The sequence below is a fragment of the Arvicanthis niloticus genome, chromosome 19 (assembly GCF_011762505.2).
Source record: "Arvicanthis niloticus isolate mArvNil1 chromosome 19, mArvNil1.pat.X, whole genome shotgun sequence".
Lineage (NCBI taxonomy): Eukaryota > Metazoa > Chordata > Mammalia > Rodentia > Muridae > Arvicanthis > Arvicanthis niloticus.
The window spans coordinates 45,625,812-45,650,466 of record NC_047676.1 but is presented as its reverse complement, the minus strand read 5'-3'; the positions used below and the strand labels follow the sequence as shown (position 1 = coordinate 45,650,466).

Below are 24,655 nucleotides of genomic sequence, written 5' to 3'. Positions count from 1 at the left end.
CATTTTTATTCACTTAGAAGCAAGTCCTTTTACTGTGGGTTTCTGTTGTAAATGCTCCTCAAACTGTTGGCATCTGTAACTACCACAGGAGACCTGTACAAAATTAGGCTCGTTACTGTTCTATCACGAAGAAGGAAAGAGGGGCTCAAACTACCCCACACCTCCTCAGGAAAGAGAGAGAGAGAGAGAGAGAGAGAGAGAGAGAGAGAGAGAGAGAGAGAGAGAGAGAGAGAGAGAGAGAGAGAGCCTACTGCTGGCAGGAGAGGCTCACAATTCTCACCTAAACCCCCACACCACATAAAGTGGTTACTGGTTGCTGGGGAGAGAGACTTGAGTGGGTTAGCTGCCTCTAAGTTAACCATGCATCTGTGGGCAATGCCTCACGTGTGATCCTGTAAGGAACCAGTTATACACACCTATTCATCAAGCTGGACTAAGATGAATTCACATCTTTGTTCTGTCATTAGTGCCCTATCTGAAAGGAGCAGATGTCTGATCTCAACACAGAAACATAAGAAACATGGTGTGGGGGGTGGGGCATAACATGACTCCTCCAAAAAGTCATAGCTTTTAATAGTTCTGATCAAAATGATACACAGAAACTCAAGGCATGATATTAGATCCTATATTCAAAGTCCGCTTGGAACAAGCCAGCCTTCCGTCATCTTCAGTCTTACACACCACAACTCAAACTGACAACGAGCAACACTACCAAGCCACCATTTATAAGCGAATGTAACCATCTGTTCTTGTCCTTGTCAGTAACTCCCAAATCTCTATTTCCAAGTCAGACTTCTAAATTCTAGGCTCATTTATACAATTTTCTGGGTAAGTCTCTTTAGATGTCTAATCAAAATCTCAAATGGAGCCTAAGACTGAAGACCTCATCTTACCTCTCCAATCTTGTTCCTCCTGCAACTGCTTAAACAAAAATCCTCAGAATTATTTTTATACTGTTTTTCTTACCTCACTTCAAAAAAACAAAACAAAACAACAACCCCAGATAATGATGGTCATACAGACTGTAATCTCCCAACACAACTTTCTCTAAAATATATGTGTATGTGTGTGTGTATATACACACATACACTCTGTATATACACACATACATATATGTACACACACACACACACACACAAATGAGTCAGCCTGTGAAAACACTTGTCATATAAACTAGGTGACCTAAATTTGATTTCCAAAGCACAGAAGGAGGAAAGAATTCCCCAGAACTGTCTTCTGACCCCACATATATAGCATGCCCACATTTACACATCACGGGGACAAATATGCCTTTGAAAGGGACTATAGGATCCTGTTGGTATGTCCCACACCTTTCAGCCTGAAGCTGTAATTGCCTAGTCTGATATATGTATGCCCCTATGATGATGAACTTCCATCAGTAGTGGGCCAAGCCAGTAAGGCTGGCTGTCCAATCCAGAAAAAGTTCCAGAAGCTAAAAATAAATCTCTCTTTACTTCATAAGCAACCTGTATCCTATGTTTTGTTATAATAGCAAAAATTACTAATATGCCTGCATTCCTATGTTATGCAATATCATTCAGCCTAAATGTCCATCATCTACAGGTATTTAAAAAATATGATACACATACATAATGTAATACTGTTCAACCTTTTAAAAGGGAGAAAATTCTATCATTTGTGGCATCATGAACAAACTTAGAGGCTATTATGAGATAGTTTGAAGGAGAAATGTCCCCATTGGTTGTGTATCTGAACACCCCCAGTTGATGGTGCTGTTTGAATAGGATTATGCAGGGAGTGGAACCAGCCTATGAGACAAAAAGATATATACTGCAGGCAGGAAAGCTGGAGGGGTGGAGCCATTTAAGCCCTTCGCCATCTGAGAGAGGTACACGGTTTGGAGCTCCCGTGCTGTTCTGCCTTGCTTTGGGGGTAAATGGCTCACTTGCACCTATTCCTCTCTAATGTATATTTTGTGCTATTTATGTTGAGAGTTTGCAAGTCACCTTTTGATTTTACAGGGGTTACAGTTAACAGACTGCATGGAGTTTCAGAAAAGACTCTGGAATTTGAAACTGTGGAGCATGAAGGACTATGGGGACTTTGAGGTTGGACTGAATGCATTCTGTGTTATTATGGCTACCAGCCTATGGGTCCAGGGATTGGAATGTGGGGGTTACAGTGAGATGTTCCCCTATCAGTCTCAGGCATCTGAACTCTTAGTCCCCAGTTGGTGGCACTGTTTGGAGAGACTTAGGTGTGGTGAACAAGGGTTGGTGGAGACATGTCACTGGAGGCAGGTTTTTGACTTATGCCATTTCCAGTGTGCTCCCTCTGCTTTGTGCTTGCAGTTCAAGCTATATGCACTCCGACTCCAGCTCAGCTCCCACGTCTCTACTCTGCTGTCACGGACTCCTATCCCGATGGACTCGCAAGCCCAAATAAACTCTTTCTTCTAGAAGTTGTCTTGGCCGTGGTTTTCTAGGACAGCAATAAAATGTAACTAGCACAGTGCAGGAGCTGTAGCCTTGCTGGAGGAAGTGTAGCACCAGGGGTGGGCTTTGGTCACTTCCACCTTGGACCTCCACTCTGCTGTCTGCTTAGTGCTTGCGGCTGAGAATGTGAGCTCAAAGCTCCTGCTCCTGCTACCATGCCGGCCGGATGTTTGCTCCCATGCCTCTCCACCTCCTTCTATTAAGTTGCTCATGGTCATGGTTTTTTATCACAGCAAATGAAAAATAACTAATACACACTCTAAATTATGGTGATGGTGATGATGATGGTGATGATGGTGAGAAGAGGAGGAAGAGGAGAGGAGGAGGAAGTCTGGAGAGATGGCTCAGTGGTTAAGAGCACTGACTGCTCTTCCAGAGAATCCAGGTTCTATTCTTGGCACCCACATGGTCCCTCACAACTGTCTGTAGCCTTAGTTCTAGGGGATCTGATGCCCTCTTTTGGTTTCCACAGACAATCCACATGGCACATAGACATTCATGCAGGCAAGACATCTACATACATAAAAGTAAACAGATGTCTTAAAACTTATCTAGGAATAAATATGTAAGTGATAGATTTGGAGAATATGTTCTAAAACTTAAGATGGGTAAAGGAAGACAAATACGACAGGATCTTACAGATGCATGAGATATAAACCGGGCTAACTCAAAGACACATGAGTAGTGTTGCTTATCAGGAGCTGGAGAGATATGCTGGGAGCTGAGGAATCAGCAGGACAGAGAAAACATTCTCCTGCACATCATGGTGACTACGGCTAATAACAGACCACATATTATAAACCTGACACTTGCTGTGGGATCGGAGGTATCTCACTATAAAAAAGAAAAGTACTAATTATATGAGGTATAATTTCATGTTAGCTTAATGTATTCTACAATGTAAACACATACTAAATCATGCTGCATATCAGAAATGTAAATGCTAAATAAATTTTCTTTAAAAACCATAAGTCCAAAAATAAAGCAAATGTTTTACTGGTTAAAGTCAGTAGCATTGAGTGTGCTTGGGGAACGTATGTAAGAATTCACTGTGTTATTTCTGTAGCTTCTTTAAGTCTAAAATTATGTTCAAGTATGAAAACAGCCACCAAAAGTGAAGCTCCTAAGGTGATCTTCCTGTTCCAATCTGACTACTGCCTGTTCCCAATACAAACTAAAGCAATCCTTCTGGGACCATAAATCAAATGATGTCATTCTTCTCAATATCCAGTAAGAACCGCCAGCTAAATCCACAGAGTGGAGAAACTCACAGTGCTATTGTCTGGATGATGCAGATAGCCACTTCATCTCATTCCAAATATATCTTTCTTCAAATATAAGTCAAGCAGGCCTGTCACCTCAGCCCTCACCCCACTCCCTGTACCCTGCACAGTGTACCCAGGACACTGACGACATCCTCTGCACTTCCTGCATGCCTACAGCTGCGTAATCTACTGTCTGTGTCTGCTTTTCATCATGACTTCCTTCACTACACTGAGACCACGCACTATTGTGTACACTCTTATCGGTGTACCTCCAATCCCCAAAACTATGTGTGGCATACAGAATACCAGTGAAATAAAAAAAAAAAAAAACCAACAAATTTTGCTGAACACCTATTACTATCCAGCAGTTATCCAAAAGAATAAAAACCCAGCTACATAGTAACCACTTATAGTCCAGTAAGGACATACAGGAAGTACATAGGCTGACTACATTCTAGAAAGATCTAGGCACAGAGGGGAGGCAAGCTGCAGCTGTATTTATATCCAGGAACTGCTCATTGACTATGCATCATTAACAGTTTGTCCAAAATAAGAATGTGCCACCTATAAGATCAGTCCTCTGCACAGTTATTTAATATTACAACTCCAACCCAGTCCTCAAGAATGTCCTTAAAGTCCATCTCCACAATTCTCTAGGGTTTAAAATGTGTTGCAAAATGAATGTAAAATGAAGTGCAAATCTTGCAGAAGATAGCTTCATGAAGTCTACAAAAGATTATAGAATCACAAAATGGCTGATTTCCACGGTGCAGCAAGATAAAAATATGAAAAATAACTCAAATAAAATGAATATAGTAAAGATTGTTACAAATATTCAGAAGAAATGATAATTCCCTCAAGTTTTGCAAAAAAAAAAAAAAAAAAGAAGAAGAAGAAGAAGAAGAAGAAGAAGAAGAAGAAGAAGAAGAAAGAAAAAGAAACACTTGTTACTTTCAGTAAAAGAGACAAATGTGACTTAAGGATATCATGTTGTGTTATTACAACTTTGTCAAAAGATCTATATTAAAACAAACAAACAACAACAAATGCACAATGTGATGGTGGACAGATGGCTCAGGAGTTAAGAGCACCAGCTCTTCTTTCAGAGGACCCGTGTTCAGTTCTCAGCACCTGTATATGGAAGTTCACAACTGTGTTTAACTCCAGTTCCAGGGAACCTGACCCCTCTTGTGGCCTCCTCAGAAATGCACAGATGTGGTGCACAGACTTATATGCAGGCAAACCACCCATACATAAAATAAATAAATCTTAAAAACAAACCAGTACTATTCAACACACAAGGGGGTGCCACTTCTGGGCATGTCCCCAGAGACTGTAAGTCATACCAGAGAGATACTTGCACATCTGTGTTTACAGCTGCATATTCACAATAGGTGGGAAATGAACCAGCCTAGACAGTCATCAATGAATGAATGAAGATACACAGGGATGAATGAAGATGGTGTGCTACATTTGTTCAATGGAATTTTACTCAACTGCAAAGCAAAATGAAACCATGAAACTTGTAGGAAAATGGATGGAACTGGAGGTTAGTGTGTTAATCACAGTAAGCTACACTCAGAAGACAAATTCTGTGTGTCTTCTCTCATATGGGGAGCCTAGATTTTAACTTTCATGTATGTAACTGTAGGTACAGAACATACAACTAAAGAGAGCACCCTGAAACGGGAAAGCGGTGGGAAAGAGGGCAGTAGAATACCCACAACATGAAAGCACAAGGTAGGCACTGAGGGGGAGGTAGCAAGTAGGGGAAGGTGGGGGTCACAGAGTGGGCACTGAGGAGGAGGGAGCAAGTGGGGGAAGGTGGGGGGGTCACAGGGTGGGCACTGAGGGGGAGGTAGCAAGTGGGGGAAGGTGGGGGTCACAGGGTGGGCACTGAGGGGGAGGTAGCAAGTGGGGGAAGGTGGGGGGTCACAGGGTGGGCACTGAGGGGGAGGGAGCAAGCAGGGCGATGTGGGGGGTCACAGGGTGGGCACTGAGGGGAGGCAGCAAGCAGGGGAGGTAGGGGTCACAGGGTGAGCACTGAGGGGGAGGCAGCAAGAAGAGGGAGGTAGGGGGACACAGGGTGGATACTGAGGGGGAGGCAGCAAGAAGGGGGGAGGTAAGAGGGAAACAGGGTGGGTACTGAGGGAGGGGGCAGCAAGAAGGGGAGAGGTGGGGGGTCATAGGGTGGGCACTGAGGGGGAGGCAGCAAGCAGGGGTAGATGAGGGTCACAGGGTGGACACTGAGGGGGAGGCAGCAAGCAGGGGGAGATGGGGGTCACAGGGTGGGCACTGAGGGAGCGGCAGCAAGAAGGGGGAGGTGGGGGGTCACAGGGTGGGTATTGAGGGACAGGCAGCAAGCAGGGGGACGTGGGGGGACACAGGGTGGGTACTGAGGGGCAGGTAGCAAGCAGGGGGGAAGTGGGGGTCACAGGGTGAGTACTAAGGGAAGAGACAGCAAGCAGGGGGGCACAGGGTGGACACTGAGAGGGAAGCTGTAAGCAGAGGACACAGGGTGGGCACTGAGGGAGTAAGGCAGCAAGGGAGAAAGGGACACAAGGGGAAAGGAGGGGAGTACAGGAGGAGCACTAACAAAAACAATGTATAACAGTGCAACAGTAACCATTACTTCATATGCTAATTAAAAAATAGAATTTCAGAATCCCAGGGAGAGGAAGGATAGAAATAGGGGTGCATATCATATTCTATTATATAAATGTATGCAATTCTTGGAGATCAAATTTTTGATACAATTCCAAATAGTCAGCCCTAAATATATATACATATGAGCAACGTTAAACAAACTCAGGTTATACACACACACATACACACACACACCCCAATATACAGATATAGATGTATGTTATGATAAGAATAAGAGGTCACGAATTTGAGAAGTGGTGGGGCAAGGGAGGAAAGGGAGGGGCAGATGATGTAAACAAAATTCTCATATATAAAAGTTTCAGAGAATAAATAAAATGTAAAAAATTTACATTATTATAAAATAGAATCTCTAAAATATCGTTTTAAAAAAGATGTGAAGTGATTTAATTACATCGATATACTCACTCCACAAATATGCACATGTCAAGACCTCACCTTTAACAACCATAGCTACATACAGATTTTACAAAAGACATATCAATGAAGCTGATGGAGAGACAAGTACTTAATTCATTCTTAGTATCAGAAGTCGCAGTGCAGTTTTAATTAGTCAGACATACCTCCCTTTTCATCAAATGTCTCCTTCCTCACACGGCCATCATAAGACTCTTCACACACGCACGCTTGAAGAGTTACTGAGCGCTGTGCATATTCCTGACTGGCTTCAATTCATTTATCTGAGAGTTTTATTTACTCATAGGCAGTGCACTATAAAAATGGCTTCTGGGCCTTAAGGGACTTCAAGGTGTAACGACATTGAAGAAGGGAAGACAGAAGACACATTAAAAGGGGGAAACGGTTTCTAGAGCAAAACCCCAGAGAGAAGCACATGCAACTAATATATGTTAAGTCAGAGTTATGTTCTAATAAATAAGACAATATAAATTATCTTATGTGACAGATTCAGCTAAAATGGAAAACCACCTTAACCAGCATCTTAAGGCAGAGGGTGCAGTTTCTCATTTGGACCACAAGATGGAGTCGTCAGCTAGTTGGAATGCAAGATTACAGTAGAGACAGCCTGATTGAAAGTATCCAAGCTATTTACTTTAAAATGTCTTTATGCAATCCATTTTTAACTGTATATATTCCCCACACCATTTTGTAAAAATGGATTTAGACTGAAGTTTATAATAGAAAAAAATTATCCTAACAGTTGAATAATGAAGCCTGCCACGGAATTCTGAAGCTATTTCTCAGTACCAGACCTCATTCAACTGTGACTTCTAAGAGTGTCATCGCAGGTTTGTCACTTGTAAAGCAACTTACACTTAGCCTCGGGTAGCAGCGGGAATGACTTTCTGAACTGAGTAGCTCTTTGAAAGTTAGATGAGGAAAACAGTTATCTGTCTGATTTTAAATGCCAGGGAAACTGGGCTCTGTGCAAACATGACATGGCTGGGTTCTGTTACTGAGTGGTCTTAATTCTTGTAATCTCCCACAATGCAGAGTCTTCTGACAAATGCTAAGAAGCGAGTCTAGCACACAGTGGTTACTATAAATACTACGATCGCTAGTATTGATATTGACCTTACTGTCCTAACATAAAGCAAATACCAAACCCTCAAAGACAAAGGCGACTAGTTTAAACGAACTCCTGGAGACTCTTGTGACCGAATTTAACAACAGACATAACCCAGTTTGCCAATCACCCACAGTAAGTTTCCATTTCAGCTCAAAGGTCCCACTCTCCCCGGGGAGGAAAATCAGGAATAGGATTACAGTTGCTGAGGTTCATTTAAAGGCACTGCCAACACACGCCATTCTCACGCTTTGATGTTGAGAATGAGATAGACACATCGGACACAAGTTCAGTCACAGGCTTCAGGGCAAACAGTGGGCCTTTCCCCCTTTGACAAAATACAATAGGTATTTAAGTGCATGGACTTCATACACGACTGAGGGAATTCAGGAAACAATAAAAAATGAAATCTTATAGGAAAACTACTGACAGCAAAGTACTGACTATAGCCATATTGTCTGTTGTTCCCTGCCCGCCTTGTATATTCGAGTTTTTCTTCTATTTTCATTATGTGTTGTTGTTGTTGCTGCTGCTGCTGTTTGGGTAAATAAATGCTCTGGTTCCTCCTGGGTGTGTGTGGGAAGCGAGATTCCTTCAAATCATTTTAAAGTAGAGTAGGAAAGGGCTGGTCAATCTTGATTTTTGGAACAATGCTGCCCCCTGCTGGAAGACGTCAAATATTTTCATTAGTCCCAACCTTTGAGGAGTCTAGAACCACCTTCCAACTATTAACTAAAAAACCAGAAACTGAACTTTGAGTTGTGTTTTTTTTTCCTTTTCCATGTTCTCTGTGAGCATTTCTATTCTCTAAATAATACACATGAATTGGATGAGGTTAGACCTTCCAAATCAATGTGTCTTTACTATACACACAACAGAGGAGGATGCAGGTTTTGAACAATCATCTAATGATTGGAAGGGAACGGTAAGGCTAAGTATCTATACAGTTATGCAATGAAACTCAGTTTAGCAGGGCAGAGGGCAGGCCCACGTCTGACCCACACTGGAAGCTGCCTACGCTATGGCCAGGCACTTTTATTTCTGGCAGGAATACTTATTCCTCCAAGGATAATCTGCCTTATTTATTAAACAGTATCTGAATTACGTAGGCTACGAGTCTTTGAACTACTTTATCCACGTATGTGCTTTGTCTTGTTTTGACTTTTAGAATGTGGGGCCAAAAGATATCTCATTCATTTCCCAGCTGCCTTTGCAGGACCCACTCCATATCCAGGCAGACACAGGAAACTCAGCTACATATGGGGAATGAGACAATAACCCTGTGTTTGAAATGAGAGTATGAGCGAGTTGGTGGCTGCGAAGATACTGAAAACTCAGCATTCGACCAAAGAGTGGTAACTGTGGTTAACCTAAGCTCAGGCAATGGAAGTACTGGGACATTAGGAATGACAAAGTGTGTTTCTGATTTGTGCTACTATATGAGTGTGTAAAATTTAAATGAATAGAACCAGTGACTCACACCTACCTATTGTCTCCCCCAATCCTATTCGGTTTACATATAAAAGAGGCTTATAGCTGTGCTGGAAAGTAGATCCAGGCTCCATCAGTAGGCTGGAGACCTCGCTTACATCAGCGACCTGCAGCAGCCGCTCTGCAGCAGCCACGCCCCCCGGGACTCTGCCTCCAGAGGGTTGTGCTCCCTCTTCTGGCCTCTGCGGGTACTCACATACTTGTGGCCCGCCTGTGCGCGCATGCACACTCACGCACACAGGGTGGCTAGGGATGTGGGGGGGGGGGAGAAATAATTATTACAGCACTAAAATCAATACATAAAAATAAATTCTACTAATTTAAAAAAGTCAATGAACAAATTTTAATGTATAATTAACAGAATGAAGGCAGAGGAAAATAAGAGAACCATTATGCCCCATGCACACAAAGAAAACAATATAAATACATATTATTAAGTGAAAGATGATCTCAAAAGATTACATACTGTACAATTACAACTCCGGCTCTTGGAAAAAGCAAACTACTGAGGCAGTGACCGCTAGAGATTTTGTGGGAGGACCAAATGGTGGAAACTCTCACGTGAGACCCTGGCCGTGGCAGAGTGTGGGAGAGGACAAGAGACTACATCAGTAAGTTCCACACAGCTTTCCCGTACCTAACGCAAAGTCATGGGCCGGTCAGAGTGTTCCAAAAGCAATGGTGCTTGCTCCCAAGCCTGGTGGCCTGAGCTTGAAACCCAAAACCCACAGAGCGGAAGGAAGAGAACCAGCTTCCCTCCCAAGGCTGACTTCTGACATCCGAGATACACTGTGGCCCAAGCATGACCGCACACATACACTCAATGAATAAATGAGTCAATATTAATTAAAAAGCCAACCCATAGATTTCGGTTTATGAGAATAAACAGTTTTGAGATCCACTCATGAAAAGAACCTCTGAGCTAACAGGGAACAAACAAGGAACTGCTAAGCTTACAAAGGGAATTTTAAAAGCTGGGTTAGGGAGATGGTTCCCTGGGTAAAGTACTTTCTATACAAGTATGAGGACCTCAGTTCAAATCCCAAGCACCCATGTAAAATGCCAGCTCCCATAACATGCCTGTAATCTTAGTGCTAAGGGGTGGGGTCAGGATGGCTAGGATCATGCTGACCGACTAGTCAATCGGACTGAGTCAGTGAATTCAGGGCTCATCAAGAGACCCTCCCTCAAAAAATAAGATAAACAGTGACTGAAGGAGACAGATGACATTGATCTCTGGCCTCCAGACAGAGGTACACGTGTGCGCACACACACACACACACACACACACAAAGTAAATAAAAATCCTAGTACTGGACAGGGAAAGGCAAAGGCAGGTGGATTTTTTATGAGTTCCAAGCCAATCTGGTTTACACAGTGAGTCCAGGTCAGCCAAAGCTACACAGTGAAGCTGTTTCAAAGGAGAAAACAAAAAAAACCACAACAACACACAAGCACCCTTCATAATATTAAACACAAGAAACTGCTAAGCAAATATAACAAAGCATGTGCACACTCCCTGTGCTGAAAACTACAAGTGAAAAAAGAAATCAAGAAAAAGGAATCCAAATTTAACTCCAGTTGATGGGGACTTAAACCTCACTCTCTTAAAGCAACACTTTCCAATTTATTTCTCTTGAGCTCTAAAAATGTCTTGTGACGCTGAGTAAGTATTTTATTCACACTTTAGGAGTAAGTTGGAGCCACTGAGATCATGTGGAAGTTAAATGATAGGAACAGGCTAAGAGTCAGTTCTGCCTCTGGGGAAATGAGAACTAATGTTCATGCACAACCCGTATGTGAATGTTTGTGGCCGCGCTATTTGTAAGCACCAAAGGCTGGAAGCAACTCAAATGTCCTTCAATGGGTAAACGTACAAACTATGGTGCATCCTTGAATGGAATATTAGTCATCAATAATAAGAAACAAACTACTGATACCTCATTGAATCTTAAAGGCATCGTTGTGCTGAACGGAAGGAGCTATTTTCAAAGACTTACAGATGGTATGACTCTCTGGATAACAGTCTCAAGAAGACAAAACTATAATTGACATAATAATCAGTTACCAAGGTTACAAGCTGAGAGAATAACTACCAAGGGTCAGCATGTGGGAGATACTGAAGGCAGTGACCGTGTCCTGTATCCCGATGGTGATGAAGTTAGATGAATCCCCGACTCGTCAAAATGTGAAATGTATGCCACTTTCATAGCATTTGAATTTGAAAAGAAAGTCTGTGCTGTGAGTCCTCTCTGTGTGTTACACACACCTGAGTGTGCAAGTGTACATCCTGTGCACACATAGATGGAGACCAGAGCTGGATGGCGGGCTTTCCAAACTCTAGACCCTCTGCCTTATTACTTTGAGACACGGTCTCTGGGTTGGAAACTTGCCTACTGACTAGGCTGGCTGACCCCTCTGAGCTGCCACTCTGTTTCCACAGAGAACAACGGGTGTAGGGTACATACAGCCATCCCTGGCTTCATGCATGGATGCTGGGGATTCAAACTCAGAACTTCCTGTTTGCTGAGCAAATGCTGAAACCCAATGAGCCATTTCTCGGTCCTTAAAAACAATTAAAAATAAACTCAATTTACTAGTAGTAAAGTGAACAGTAAAGAAAAACCACATATCTGTATGCACCAATTAGCTGACTAAATCGAAGGGAGTGGGCATCCCAAGTGCTGGTGTGGGTGTGAAACAACGGAACCCTTCAGCACTGCTGGTGGGGATACAAAATGGATCTCAAGCTGTCTCCCTTCTTTTCTTTTCCTCCCTCCCTCCTCCCCTCCCTCCGTCTCTTTCTCTTTCTTTTCTAGGGGTTTGTATTTGTTGTTGTTTTGTTTTTTTCCTTTGAGACAGCATTTCTCTGTGTAGTCCCTATCCTGGAGCTTACTCTGTAGACCAGGCTGGCCTCAGATGCGGAGATTCCCCTGCCTCTACCTCCTGAGTGCTGGGACTAAAGGCATGTGGGCCACCAGGGCCACTCTGTCTGCTTCTCAACAAGTGAAACATACATCATCTACAGGTTGGTCCAAACATTCTCCTTGTAAACATTTTAAGAAGAGAAATGAAAGCATTGTATCTACAAGAGCCTTATCTACATGGATGTTAATTATTTATCCGTGACAGTCTTAAAACTGGTAATAATCCAAAGATCTATGAACAGGTGAACAGATAAGAAAACTATATACATTACATCCCACACAATTAGAACATTAGCAACATGGTTAAAATTTTGATATATACACAAAGATGAATTTCAAAACAATTATCCTAAATAAAGGACCAAGAAAGAAATCTAAAGACATATATATATATATATATATATATATATATATATTTATAAAATTTGTTGAAAATACAGACCAATTCATAGTGTCAGAAATCAGATCAGTGGTTGTCTGGGTAGAGGAAGTGGAGGCAGCATATTTAAATGCTTAGGGGGTAAAAAAAGTTCAAGGTAGTAAGTTTTAGGAAAGGGCTAAGTAGGTGCTTGAGAGATCTGTCAGAGGTTAAGTGCACTTAGCAAGTGCTCTTGCAGAAGACCCAGGTTCAAATCCCAGCACTCCTATGATGGCTAAACAACCATCATTGACTCCAGTTCCAACATCTATGGCACCAGAAACACAATTAGTGTGCATACACATACATGCAGGCAATACACATGCAATTAACAAATCTACTTTAAAGCTAAGTAAAACAATTTCATATTGCCATTTAACATAGTTAATATTGTGAAAAAATGAATGAAATACAGTGTTGGACCAGTCTTCAACCGTCCCAGTAGCGACAGACACTACTATTATCTCTTTGATGGAAGACCTCTGAAACAAGAAAAACTGACTTGTGACTTAGCTGCCTCAGTCATCGCTTAAGCTCTGACCCAACTTCTTTCTCTGCGACTTTCTATATTGGAGCAATAGAAGAAAAATAAAAGACATTGTGTGGCCTGCTGTCAAAAGGAGGAGGAGGAGGAGGAGGAAGAAGAGGAAAAGAAAGAGAAGAGAGGGTGGGGGGAAAGGAACCTAGCCCTGATGGTTCTTGAATTCACTCTAGACTCGAACTCAAGAGATCCATCCGCCTCTGCCTCCTGAGTGCTGGGATTAAACGCGTGATCCAACACCGCCTGACTGGGACAGAACACCTCTTAACTAAACCGTGCCAGTTCTTGAAAACAATTTAGACATACATTTCTGAAATCGACCTGGACAGGGTCTTGGGACTCAAGACTCCTTGGAAGGGAAACAGGAACTGTTAAATTAGAAAGGATCAGTGTATTTGAAAACTACTAGGTTTGCAAGGGCAGCGACAGATAGGGAGAGCGCCCCAGACAGTGCGCCACTGGGAAAGGTAAACTCTGAGGACAACCGGGATCTTTAGACCAAGTCTAGGCACTGGCGCAAAGCCTTTCCTGAAGCTCCTCAGCCCAGACCCTCTGGCAGATCTTGGAGGACTGGGTCCAGACTTCGTTGCCCAAGGCAACCACCAAGCCCATGACATCCACGGCCCGGCCCCAAAGTACGGCGGCCGTCACCCGCCCGGGATGCGCAGCGACCGGTAGCCGCTCCTGGCTCTCACCTCTCCAGTTCTTGTACTCGGCGATGTAGTAGTATTTGTTCCCCAGATGGTCCGTGCCCACGTGCTCCTTCACTTCCTTGGACAAGGAGCTCCAAACAGAGCGCAACACACCCCGCCACCAGGTCATGCCTGCGAGCAGCTCAAGGTCCCGGGACTCTCCCGGCGACCGGAGGACACGCCCACGAGAAGTCCCGCCCACTTCCCGGCGTTCTCGAACCCCCCAGTAACGCCGCTCTCCTTTGGTTGCGTCACATCGCTGATTGGCCAATGGGAGCCCGTGTTGTTGCATCCGGTTCCAAGCTCTGTCATGGCGGCATCGAGGCCTCAAGCCGGTGTGTGGAAGCAAGATGTTGAGCTTCTTGTCCGCTCGACAGTCGGGTTTGGAGGACCCTCTTCGCTTGCGTAGAGCGCAGTCCACACGGAGGTAAGGCATGCCATGTCTTTTCCTCTTCCGGTGCCAAAGTGAGAGTCGGGAGCAGGGAGTTAGGGTGGCAGGACCGATGGGGCTGGAGATGAAGAAGTCGGCAGGAGCCGGATGAGGAAGACCCGCGTGTGCGTGTATGGGGAGAGTATGAAGAAGAAACCCAGGCACAATGATTGTAGCTTGCGGTGTACGTGAAGAATGAAGTTGAAAGTAACCAGGGAGTCAAGTTAGATAACTGTCACTCCGGGAGAGACCTGATGGCAGTGTGAACATTCTCACGGCCAGCCAACCCCACTGCGCCCCACTTGACTTCACTTCCAACATTACTGCTTCTTATTTCTTTGGTGCACTTTCATTCTGTCGACTAGCGCCTTTATTTTTTGTAAATTTTCTTGTGGGTTTATCTCTAAGGCAAAACTATTTGCTTTGAATGTGTTTGTAAACTGAGTAACAGGTGTACATAGGTGCACAGGTGTAAATAGGTCACCTCCTACGTGCTGTTTTATATAGTGACTTGTAGATGGAATATCAACTTTTGGGCTTTCAGCTTTATAGTATTTCTTAGTGACTGAGATTTGAATAATGTTGACGGGGTCTAGTATTTAGTTAAATTACAGTAACTGAAATTAGTATCAGACTTCAGTGAAGATTACGGTTTTGTTAAAATAAAGTACTAAGGTTATTTTAAAATTCTCATTAATTTTTGCAACTAAACAACTGGAAAGTCCTATTTTTATTCAGAGGAGATGTCCGCTGAACTTCCCTGTCATCCATTAATGACAAAAGCATAACAAACACTAAACTCAGCGCTCACAGCCAACATCTTCAAAAGCATGTTTACAGCCTGGAGCTGTAAGTTACAGAGATTGGTATTGAACTGTAGTATACAAGCTGGACATCGATGACACAAGCCTGTGATCCCAGGTCCCAGGAAGCAGATGGAGGAAGGTTGCTAGCTCAGCCTGGGCTATATAGCAAATTCCAGGTCAGACGGAGCTACATAATAACATATCCCACCCCACCCCACCCCACCCCTAAAAAAAAGAAAAATAAAACTTTCACTGTAGTGTAAAACATGCTGAGTATTGACATATTTTTAAGACCATCACCATATCAAGAAGATTAATGCTCCCACCCTAAAGCTTTGCTGCACTTTGTTACTGCGAACCCTTCTCTGCTTCACCAGCCACAGGACCATCTGATCCACCTCAACTGCATGTTCAACAGTTTATAGAAGTGGAATCTTGACTTGCTTTGTTTTTAGTTTTGGTTGTTTTGTTTTCCAAGACATGGCTTCTCTGTGCTGTCCTGGCTGTCCTCAAACTTGAGATCTGTTGGCCTCTGCCTCCCAAGTGCTGAGATTAAAGACATGCACCAGGACAGCCAGCTGAATCCTGGCTTGTTATAGGAATTGTCTGGGTGGGTTGGTTGTTTGGTTCGTTCCTTCCTTCCTTCCTTCCTTCCTTCCTTCCTTCCTTCCTTCCTTTTTTCAGTGTAATAGTTTTGAAATTTCTCTGTGTTGGATGTATATCTGCCTTTTATTGCTGTGAACATGCCACTATGCAGGTAGACCACAGTTTACTGCCTAGGTCCAGCCTCAGTGTGAGGAGGGTCCTGAGAAAGACGGGAATGGGAACGGCACTCATTCAATAATGACTCGGAGTCAGTAGTAGATGCAAGCTGCTAGGTCAGGCACTCTCTGCTCCCTGACGATTCTCAGTATTCTTTATTCTTCAGCTTAATTCCTTCTTCTCATTCTTTTGCTTTCTCTCTTCTTATGCTGTTGCCGTCTCCCAACAGGAGAGCCTGAACCCAGTCTTTTATTGACTAAAGCTACATCATCAAGGCTTTGATCAGTGTTAATAATCATCAGAAATTCTTAAATTTACATACATTCTATGAGTCCCAGATCAATACCCCCGTTTCCTTAAAGCAAGAACTAGACTCAAAGCAAAAGCACATTTACACACCTGTTCTTCACTGGTAGCTGGGCACAGCTCTTGAGGTTTCCTGGTACAGCAGACAGCAGTCTTTAGTAACTGTTTTCATGGAAGAACAGAAAGGTGACAGACTACTAAAATAAAAACGTTTCTTTACAAAGGTTGAATTCTATGTAAGTAAAATGGTTAATTCTCTCTGAAATCCTTCTAGGCATTATCTTCTCCAATTCCCCAAATAGCTAGGAGAACAAAGGACTAACTTTTTATATGCCTCTACATCATCTTTTAATTCTCTAACCCGTGTTTCCTCGTCCTAACAATTTCACAGCCTCCTGTACTCTCCTTCTGATACTATTTGTTGCTAAATTATATGTAAATTTCTATTTTTTTATCCATGCTTTTTCTTTTTTTTAAAGATTTGTTTCTTTCTTTGTTTGTTTGTTTAATGTATATGAGTTCACTGTTAGTCTTCAGACACCAGAAGAGGGCATTGGATCCCATTACAGATGGTTGTGAGCCACCATGTGGTTGCTGGGGATTGAACTCAGGACCTCTGGAAGAGCAGTCAGTGCTCTTAACTGCTGAGCCATCTCTCCAACCCTATCCATGCTTTTTCTTCTTGAGATTACTTTAACTTTCTATCCTTGATGTCCCCAAGTTCACCCTGGCTAATTATTGCAGCAGTCATTGGACTGGAGGGTTCCTGTGTCTCCTCAGAATTCCAAATTCAAGGCCAAGTCTGGCAATGAACTACTTCTACAAAGGACCATATATGCTTTTATGGCCTCTGGTTATGTTCTCTAGATCTTTTCTCATGGCCCTAAAGGCCAAGTGGAGAGCCTGCTTCTTGTCATCCACGGCCTCATGACTATCTTCATTCCTCATTCGTGAGGACCTCATCTGCCTCAATTAGAACGGGGTGATTAGCTCTGAGTAGCGGGAGGCGAGTATATTCCAAAGAAAGAAAAAAGACAGCAGATCAGCTTAGAGGCAACAGCAACCATCAGCACATGTGGGGATCATGGGATCAACCACCTGGTGATGCTCCAGGGGCAAGAACTGAGCCGCACCTTCCTGTACACAGCCATGCTGGACCCAGCAGTTTACCAGTCGGTTGCAGACAGACACCTTTTCCCATTTGGGGCTGTTACTTATAACTCCTGTAAGAATCCATGTTCCAGTTCTTGTGTGGACATAGGCTCTTGTTTGTTTCTCATAACAACTTAATAATGGTTTTCTTTCTAAGAAGCCAGAAGTTTTCCAAAAACATACCATCATCATCATCATTATCATCATCATTTTATTTATTCACTTTACATCTTGCTCACTGCCCTCTCCCGGTTACCCCCTCCTACAATCCCTCCCCCAACCCTCTTCCCCTTCTCTGAACAGGTGAGGGCCCACCTGATATCCCTCCACTCTCACATATCAAGTCTCCTTGAAGCTAGTCTCATCCTCTCTCACTGAGGCCAGGCAAGGCAGCCCACCAAGAACATACCCCATGGACAGGCAACAGCTTTCCAAAAGCATTTTTTTAAAGTGTGTGTTTGTGTATAAAGATGGTATTGGATCTCCTGAAGCTGGAGTTACAAGCATATGAGCTGCCTGATGTTGATGCTACGTCCTGACCTCTAAGAGACTAGTACTCACTCTTCTAAGCCATTGTCTCAACTCCCTCCAAAAACATTTTTTATTCCCAGCAGTAAATGTGAGCCTATGAATGACCCCACTGTCTGTCTGTTCCACTGTACTGCTTTCATTTGCCTCATCTGGACAATATTTAGCCTCCGTTTTGGATATATCTGTTATAATTTTACTATCTCTCTCTATATAATATATATACCTTATATAGTGTATATATACACTCTATGTGTAAAATATATACTATGTAGTATATATGTATATGCTATATATGTATATGCAATATATCCTACATTATATATTACATATACATATATACTAGTGGCTGCACAACCTGTTTGTTTACTAGAATTGTTATTTTACTGCTTCATTTGGAATGTTAAAAACTTGAGTAATGTTTACTTTCCTTCCTCTGTGTTGTCGGCATATATAATTGTATTTGCAAACAGCATATACCCCACCAGACAGCATTAAGATTGTTTTAAATCATCAAACCTTTTAAAGAAAAGAATTGTCTGTTGCTTACTCCAGATATGTGCTGTTTCCCGTGCTCTTTTCTTTTGGAGCATCCTAATTTCCCTTCTTATTTCAACTCTCTCTGACTGAAGGTGACTTGCTAAGGGGTTTTGGTTGTTTTGGGGTTTTTTGCTGTTCATTTGATTTGTTTTTTTAGTACATCTGATGGCTGAATAGATTTTAAAGGGGAAATGTAGGCAGTTTTTAGGCTATTTTATTGGATTCTATTATCTACCAGCCTTCCCAGGCTTACCTACCACTCCCTTCCACCACCACCCTCCCAACACTAGCTAGGTGGGAGAGAGGAGGTTAGAGAACAAAGGGGGCGGGGCATAGACCTCTTTACACTACTTCCTGCTGATTGGAGGCCTTGGAGCAAACCCAATCTCCTTCATAAGGATAGCTTCAACCAGCAATCCAGCTAGAGCAAATCCTGAGCAGTGGCCACAGGCCCTCTCGGGTCCCCAGAATTCCAAACATAAACTATCTGCAGCTGGCAAAAATCATGCCCGTCCTAGAGCATGAGGCAATCAAAGTTAGCTGCTGTAGACAATCTGAAGCAGTCCTATATCCTACACCTGAGATTAAAACAGAAATATATTCATGTAACATAACTGTTTTTCTTTAAGAAATCAAGATTCTCACTAGAGAGAAATGCTGTCATCCAAATCATTTTTTTTTTTTTAATTTATAGACACAGTGACAGTTTACTCTGGTTGCTTTAAAGCTGTCTTTAGTTGTCAGCAATTTGGCTGTAATGTATCTTGATATGGATTTCTCCAGGTTTCCTCTACACAGCAATTGCTTTACTTCTCAGTTTGTAGGTTTATATCGAGTTGTCAGTCATTTTTTCCTCCCCAGTGCTTCGCCTGCCTTGTGTTTCTTCTCTTCTCCGGATCAGTTACATTAACCTTAGACCTATCTCACTTGTTCTTTGGTCCCTGAGTCTTCTCCACTGTGTTGTTAGCTTGTGTAATTTCAGTTATTCTATCTTCGTGTCCACTAATGGTTGCCTTGGTCTTTTCTTGTCTACTGTTCAGTTCATTAAGGTAGAGTGTGGATGGTTTTTAATCTCTTACCCACTTTGCTATGGCTGCCGTGAAGTACTCATCACATAACTCCAAAGGTGAGAGCTCAGCTTTGACTCCTCATGAGTTCCTTTCTTATGGAAGTTGAAATTTCCATGATTCATATGCAGGATAATTTTGAATTACATCCTAAATATTTTGACCACTGTTACTAGGCTCAGGATCTGTCTTTATATGGAATGTGGTGGGGTAAGTGCTGGGGTAAAGGTGTGTGCTACCACTGCCCTGACCTTGTTCTTTCTGATTTCCATCTCTGCTGTGATTTTCCAACATTTGGAACCCATCCTCTAAGCAGCAAATCCGGCCTCTGGTTACTGCTGTACCTCACATTTCCATGTTTGGGCCCAAAGCAAAGTTCAGAAGAAGAAATACAGGTTTAAAAAAATAACGAAGACACTAATGACAAAAAGAAATTAATTCACTTCGATTAAACTGTGGCATTGAATATAGTTTGTATTTCTGCTGTCTTGAACATCTAAGAGAATCTTTAAATTGTGTAATTCAAACTTTTATCCACTAGGTGTCTTAAGTCAGGCTTATTGGAATATCCATAGATACCTTTTTAAGGACTTAAAAGCTTTAAATCGGGAGTTTTCAACCTGTGAGTCTCTACCCTTTCATAGGGGTTGCGTATATCTTGTATGTCAAATATTTATATTACTATTCATAACAAAAGCAAAATTACAGTTATGGAGCAGCAGTAAAAATAATTTTATGGTTTGGGGTCACTACAACATAAGTAACTGTGTAAAGGATCACAGCATTAGGTTTAAATGAAATTTAAAGTTAGTGTTTCAAGTGAAATGTTTGCATGTAGTTGGTAACTTGTTTAGAGGCTTACATTTACAAATCCAAATACCTTTAAATATAGTAAAGAACTAAAGACTTGCAATATTTATGGTAATCTATGTAATCTTGGGGAGATAAGGAATTTATTTGTATTAAACTTTTTCTTATCGTTTCTTTATCTTTTTCTTTTTCAATTTCTGAAGGGTCCTGGGACTGGAGTTAAACAAAGACAGGGATGTTGAAAGAATCCATGGCAGTGGAGTTAACACTCTGGACATTGAGCCTGTTGAAGGAAGATAGTAAGTTACAGCTTCACTTTTCTTTCTAAGTGAGGTGTAGTAAAATCTTGCCTTTTTAGATTGATTAGTAAAAAGTTCTTTAAAATATTTTTAAAAATTGTAAATTATAGCATTTGTTGAACAAGCATTTATTCATTTGAAATAGAAACAGAAAATCAAATATACAAGATGTTTTCAGATCAATATGCCAAATGTGACATAAATATATTCATGTTAAATCAATGAACTAGGAGTTTATGTTGATGCAGAAGGCTTTTAAGTGCTGGGACGCATTTAGGTGCTCCTCTAAAATATAGTTGTTCCTTTCAAGGACTAATGGGAAGTAAAAGAAAGGTAGAGATGTGTTTGACAAACTAGGTTTGAAGAAGTCTCACCGAGTTTTCTCCTCATCAGCTCTGCAACCTGGTGCAACTGACCTAACCTTTCCGATTTTCAATCTGTCTTAGCTATTTGATGGGAATGACCATGCTTAACTTATTTGTCAAGTTCTTATTTCTTAAGAACTTGAGAAAAATCTGTATTGAAAACATGCTTATTCCATCTCATTGCCTACACTGTAACTAAATGTGTCCCCCTGCTCACAACTTCCCCGGCACGTCTCACCAGGAATCGGCACTCCACAATCCTCATGCCGGAAGGTTTCAGGGTGGAGGGTCAGCTCTGTGGCAAAAGTAGGATTTGCATGCTCCAGATCTGGGTTCAGTCTAGAGCATAATAGGAGGAGAAAACAAGACTGTTAGTGAATGTGGGCTCAGAGCCCTTCAAGTGAGCTGAGGGTATAGTTCACTAATCGGACCCTCACCTAGTAGGTACAAGACCCTGGATTCAAGCCTCGGCACTACAAGGAACTAAAACAAAGTCAAGCCTTATGTTGTTTATAATTAGATTAGGTATTAAAATAACCTATGGGAAGTAGTTGCTCCTGTTGTGATCTAGTTAGCAGTTGCCCTAGTTGATGTTTACATTAAAATAAGCCAGGTGGGTGTGGCAGATTTGCGCTTCCTTACTTTCCCCTTCTGCCATAATAATAGTCTACAAGAAACACCTGCCAAAGCAGTTCTCAATTTAGCACATGGCTATATTTAAAAGATGGCATACAATAATTCTTTTTTTTCCCCTAGCTTTCCAAGGCTTAACCTACCACTTCCTGTTCAAAGACAGGTGAGGGGCACTCATTGATAAATAAAATACATGCAGATCCAAGGAACAAAGGATAGCTGATTTTTTTTTGGGGGGGGGGGAGCTGGTCATTGGTGCCAGTGGGAAAAGTATAGTAGTGTACCAGCCAAGCATTGGTATATTGATTATGTACCCTGTGAGGGACGGTGACCAGTTAACAGAGTCAGTGAGAGCTGTCAGATTACAGCCTATATATGTGTGTATGTGTGCAATATGTTTGAGGGGTGTAGGGTGAAGAGATTTTTATGGTGCATCTAATTAAAGTCTGAGCCACTTAGCACAATAGCTTTCCCTCTAATACATGGTAAAACTACAACTGTGCATTTATTTTCTCAAAAACATACTATATGTAATCACGTTTAGTAGCAAGAAGAAATAAAGGTGAAAATATATGTCAATTTGAAAACAAGTATTTTCTTTTCCTTAAGAAATTAGTTCAAATTTATATTAGTATTTGTCATCCACCATGAACACTATAGCAGAAGCACTAAAAACCATAGTCAAAACCAGAACACAGAGATCTGGTAGACCAGTCTCAGTTCCAAGATAGGTGTTATTTTAAGAAGACTATCCATAAACTGCATTTTTTTTTTTTACTATCCATAAACTGCATTTTTAACAGGTTCAGTTACATAGAATACATTTGCATACCCTTATGAAGATTAAAATTTATGTCTTCTGAGTTCTTTTAATTTATTCATCTTTTATAAGGTTTCTTTTCTATATAAAAATAATACCCTACCTCTTTAATATGGTCATGATTAGCAGAATAGTAACCTCATAGCTATTAGTGTCAGGTACCAAATAGAAATTTGTTTAATTTCAATAATGATTAAATTTTCTTGCAGTAAATAATCTCAAAAGAAAATGTTTTGCAATTATTTTAATTTAAAACATTTTACATTTTCATGAACACCAATTAAATTCAATTAAAAAAAAACAACAACTTTTTTTTACATTGTTTTACATTGGTAATACATGAACAGTACTGGCAGAGAAACAGAAACCCAGCAGGTATGAGCATGTAGTTCCATTGGTAAACACCTGTCATCTCAGCTCTCAGGAGATGAGAGCAAGAGGCTGACCTCAGGAAGTGTCTACATAAATCCCAAACTGTGAGTAAGAGGAGACAAACCTTGATGACTGCAAGATCTGTGTGCTGTTGGCGTGTACTCATGGAAGAAGGAGAGTGAGCAAAACTGATGGAGTCACTGATCTGGCTGATGCCTCCAAATTGCTGTCTGATTATAGCACGTCTGTCACACACCAGTGACAGGTGACTTCACAGCCAGCCTGAGACTGCAAGGAGCTCAGCCCAACCCCCTATAATGGCTCCTAGGAACTCATAGGCCAAGCTCTGTGGAGAATGGAGCCCTACACTGAAAAGTAGACTCCAGCTTAAGCAGTGTGGGCAGTTCACACAAAGGGAAAGGGAAGCCCAGTAACAGATCAGAAACAGAACAGATCAGAGCATCTCTTATTAAAAATTGTTATGGTTTAGGTTTCTTATCAAAAGGAAAGAAAAATATAACTCAGAAGGAATTTTTCTAAGATAAAAGTGGAATTGTTATTCTAAATCCAGACTCCATTCTGAACGAGTAGGGAAAGCAAGCAAAAATAGGATATAAGATGTAAGAGCTAATAGACAGTGACATCATGCCGGACAGTGTGAGAGCTAATAGACAGTGACATCATGCCGGACAGTGTGAGAGCTAATAGACAGTGACATCATGCTGGACAGTGTGAGAGCTAATAGACAGTGACATCATGCCGGACAGTGTGAGAGCTAATAGACAGTGACATCATGCCGGACAGTGTGAGAGCTAATAGACAGTAACAGGATGGGGGATTTGTGGAGGGGTAACTGGGAAGGGGGATATCATTTGAGATGTGAACAAATTGAAATGATTATTTAAAAAATGAAACTATACTTCAGTAAGCCTTGTTGCTGGAGTAAGATCTACGACTGTGGTATATAAGGGAATGGATCACACTGTCACTGGAATTTGATGTTGGGATTTTTGCCCAAAGTAAGAATTTCTTTTTTAATCTAAAACACTCTGAGATTTAAGACTTTTAAGTCTGCTCATACTGATTTTCAAAGCCAGATGGGCAGACATTTGTCAGTATACAGGGATTCTTAGAGTTCTGTACTCATTAGCCCTTCTTTGGTATTATTCTACCGAGTTGAAATCAGATAGCCAGAATAACCAGAAGGACAGAAATATAAGTGTTGATGATAACCAAAAATTCTAGAAAATAGCAATACTATATGTCAGTGTATAACTTTGTGGATCCTAGGTACTGGTTTGGCTGCTGATAACATCACAATAAAGAAATTATAAGTGAAGTTTATTATAAGTAAAGATTAAAAGTCTAAGGTTGAAATTGCAGGACAAATGACCTGGGTTTTGCCAAGGATAAATCACAAGAAACAACAGGTCGAGGGAACAAAGAATCACAAGGGTGAGCTAAAGGTCTGTATCCATCTAAAACAATCCAAAGCAAAGCTCCTGTATTCCTGGTACACTTTTGGGCGATGAATTGTGCAGTATTTAGAAAAGGAAGTCGTGATTACTATAAAAATTGCATTGGTGAGGAACTGAAGAAAAGGAAAGGGAGTTGTAGTGGGAAAGGTCCTAGTGTGTGGACTTCCCTGGAAACTCTGCTGATGGGAAAGGTCCTAGTGTGTGGACTTCCCTGGAAACTCTGCTGATGGGAAAGGTCCTAGTGTGTGGACTTCCCTGGAAACTCTGCTGATGGGAAAGGTCCTAGT

General features: G+C 41.8%; 2 protein-coding genes across 6 annotated transcripts in view; one reads left to right on the top strand and one right to left on the bottom strand.

The window, feature by feature from the left end:
- Ndufaf2 (NADH:ubiquinone oxidoreductase complex assembly factor 2) overlaps positions 1 to 14,191 on the bottom strand; it is a 111,263-nt gene extending 97,072 nt beyond the window's left edge. Inside the window, exon 1 of the mRNA XM_034523543.2 lies at positions 14,004 to 14,191. Coding sequence (XP_034379434.1) covers positions 14,004 to 14,130 — 127 coding nt within the window. The 5' untranslated portion in view covers positions 14,131 to 14,191. The remainder of the gene's footprint in view (positions 1 to 14,003) is intronic.
- Positions 14,192 to 14,244: 53 nt separating this feature from the next.
- Positions 14,245 to 24,655, top strand: part of Ercc8 (ERCC excision repair 8, CSA ubiquitin ligase complex subunit) — a 48,383-nt gene continuing 37,972 nt past the window's right edge. For 2 of the 5 annotated variants that reach the window (XM_076916223.1, XM_076916222.1), the window contains exons 1-2: positions 14,286 to 14,427; positions 20,605 to 20,700. Coding sequence is in view for 3 of the 5 variants with exons in the window: in XM_034523641.2 (XP_034379532.1) it covers positions 14,351 to 14,427; positions 20,605 to 20,700 (173 nt within the window). In the remaining 2 variants the exon portion in view is untranslated. Of the gene's footprint in view, positions 14,428 to 20,604; positions 20,701 to 21,821; positions 21,862 to 24,655 lie in introns of all 5 variants that reach the window. The other 3 variants (XM_076916221.1, XM_034523641.2, XM_034523642.2) reach the window with 3 other exon arrangements.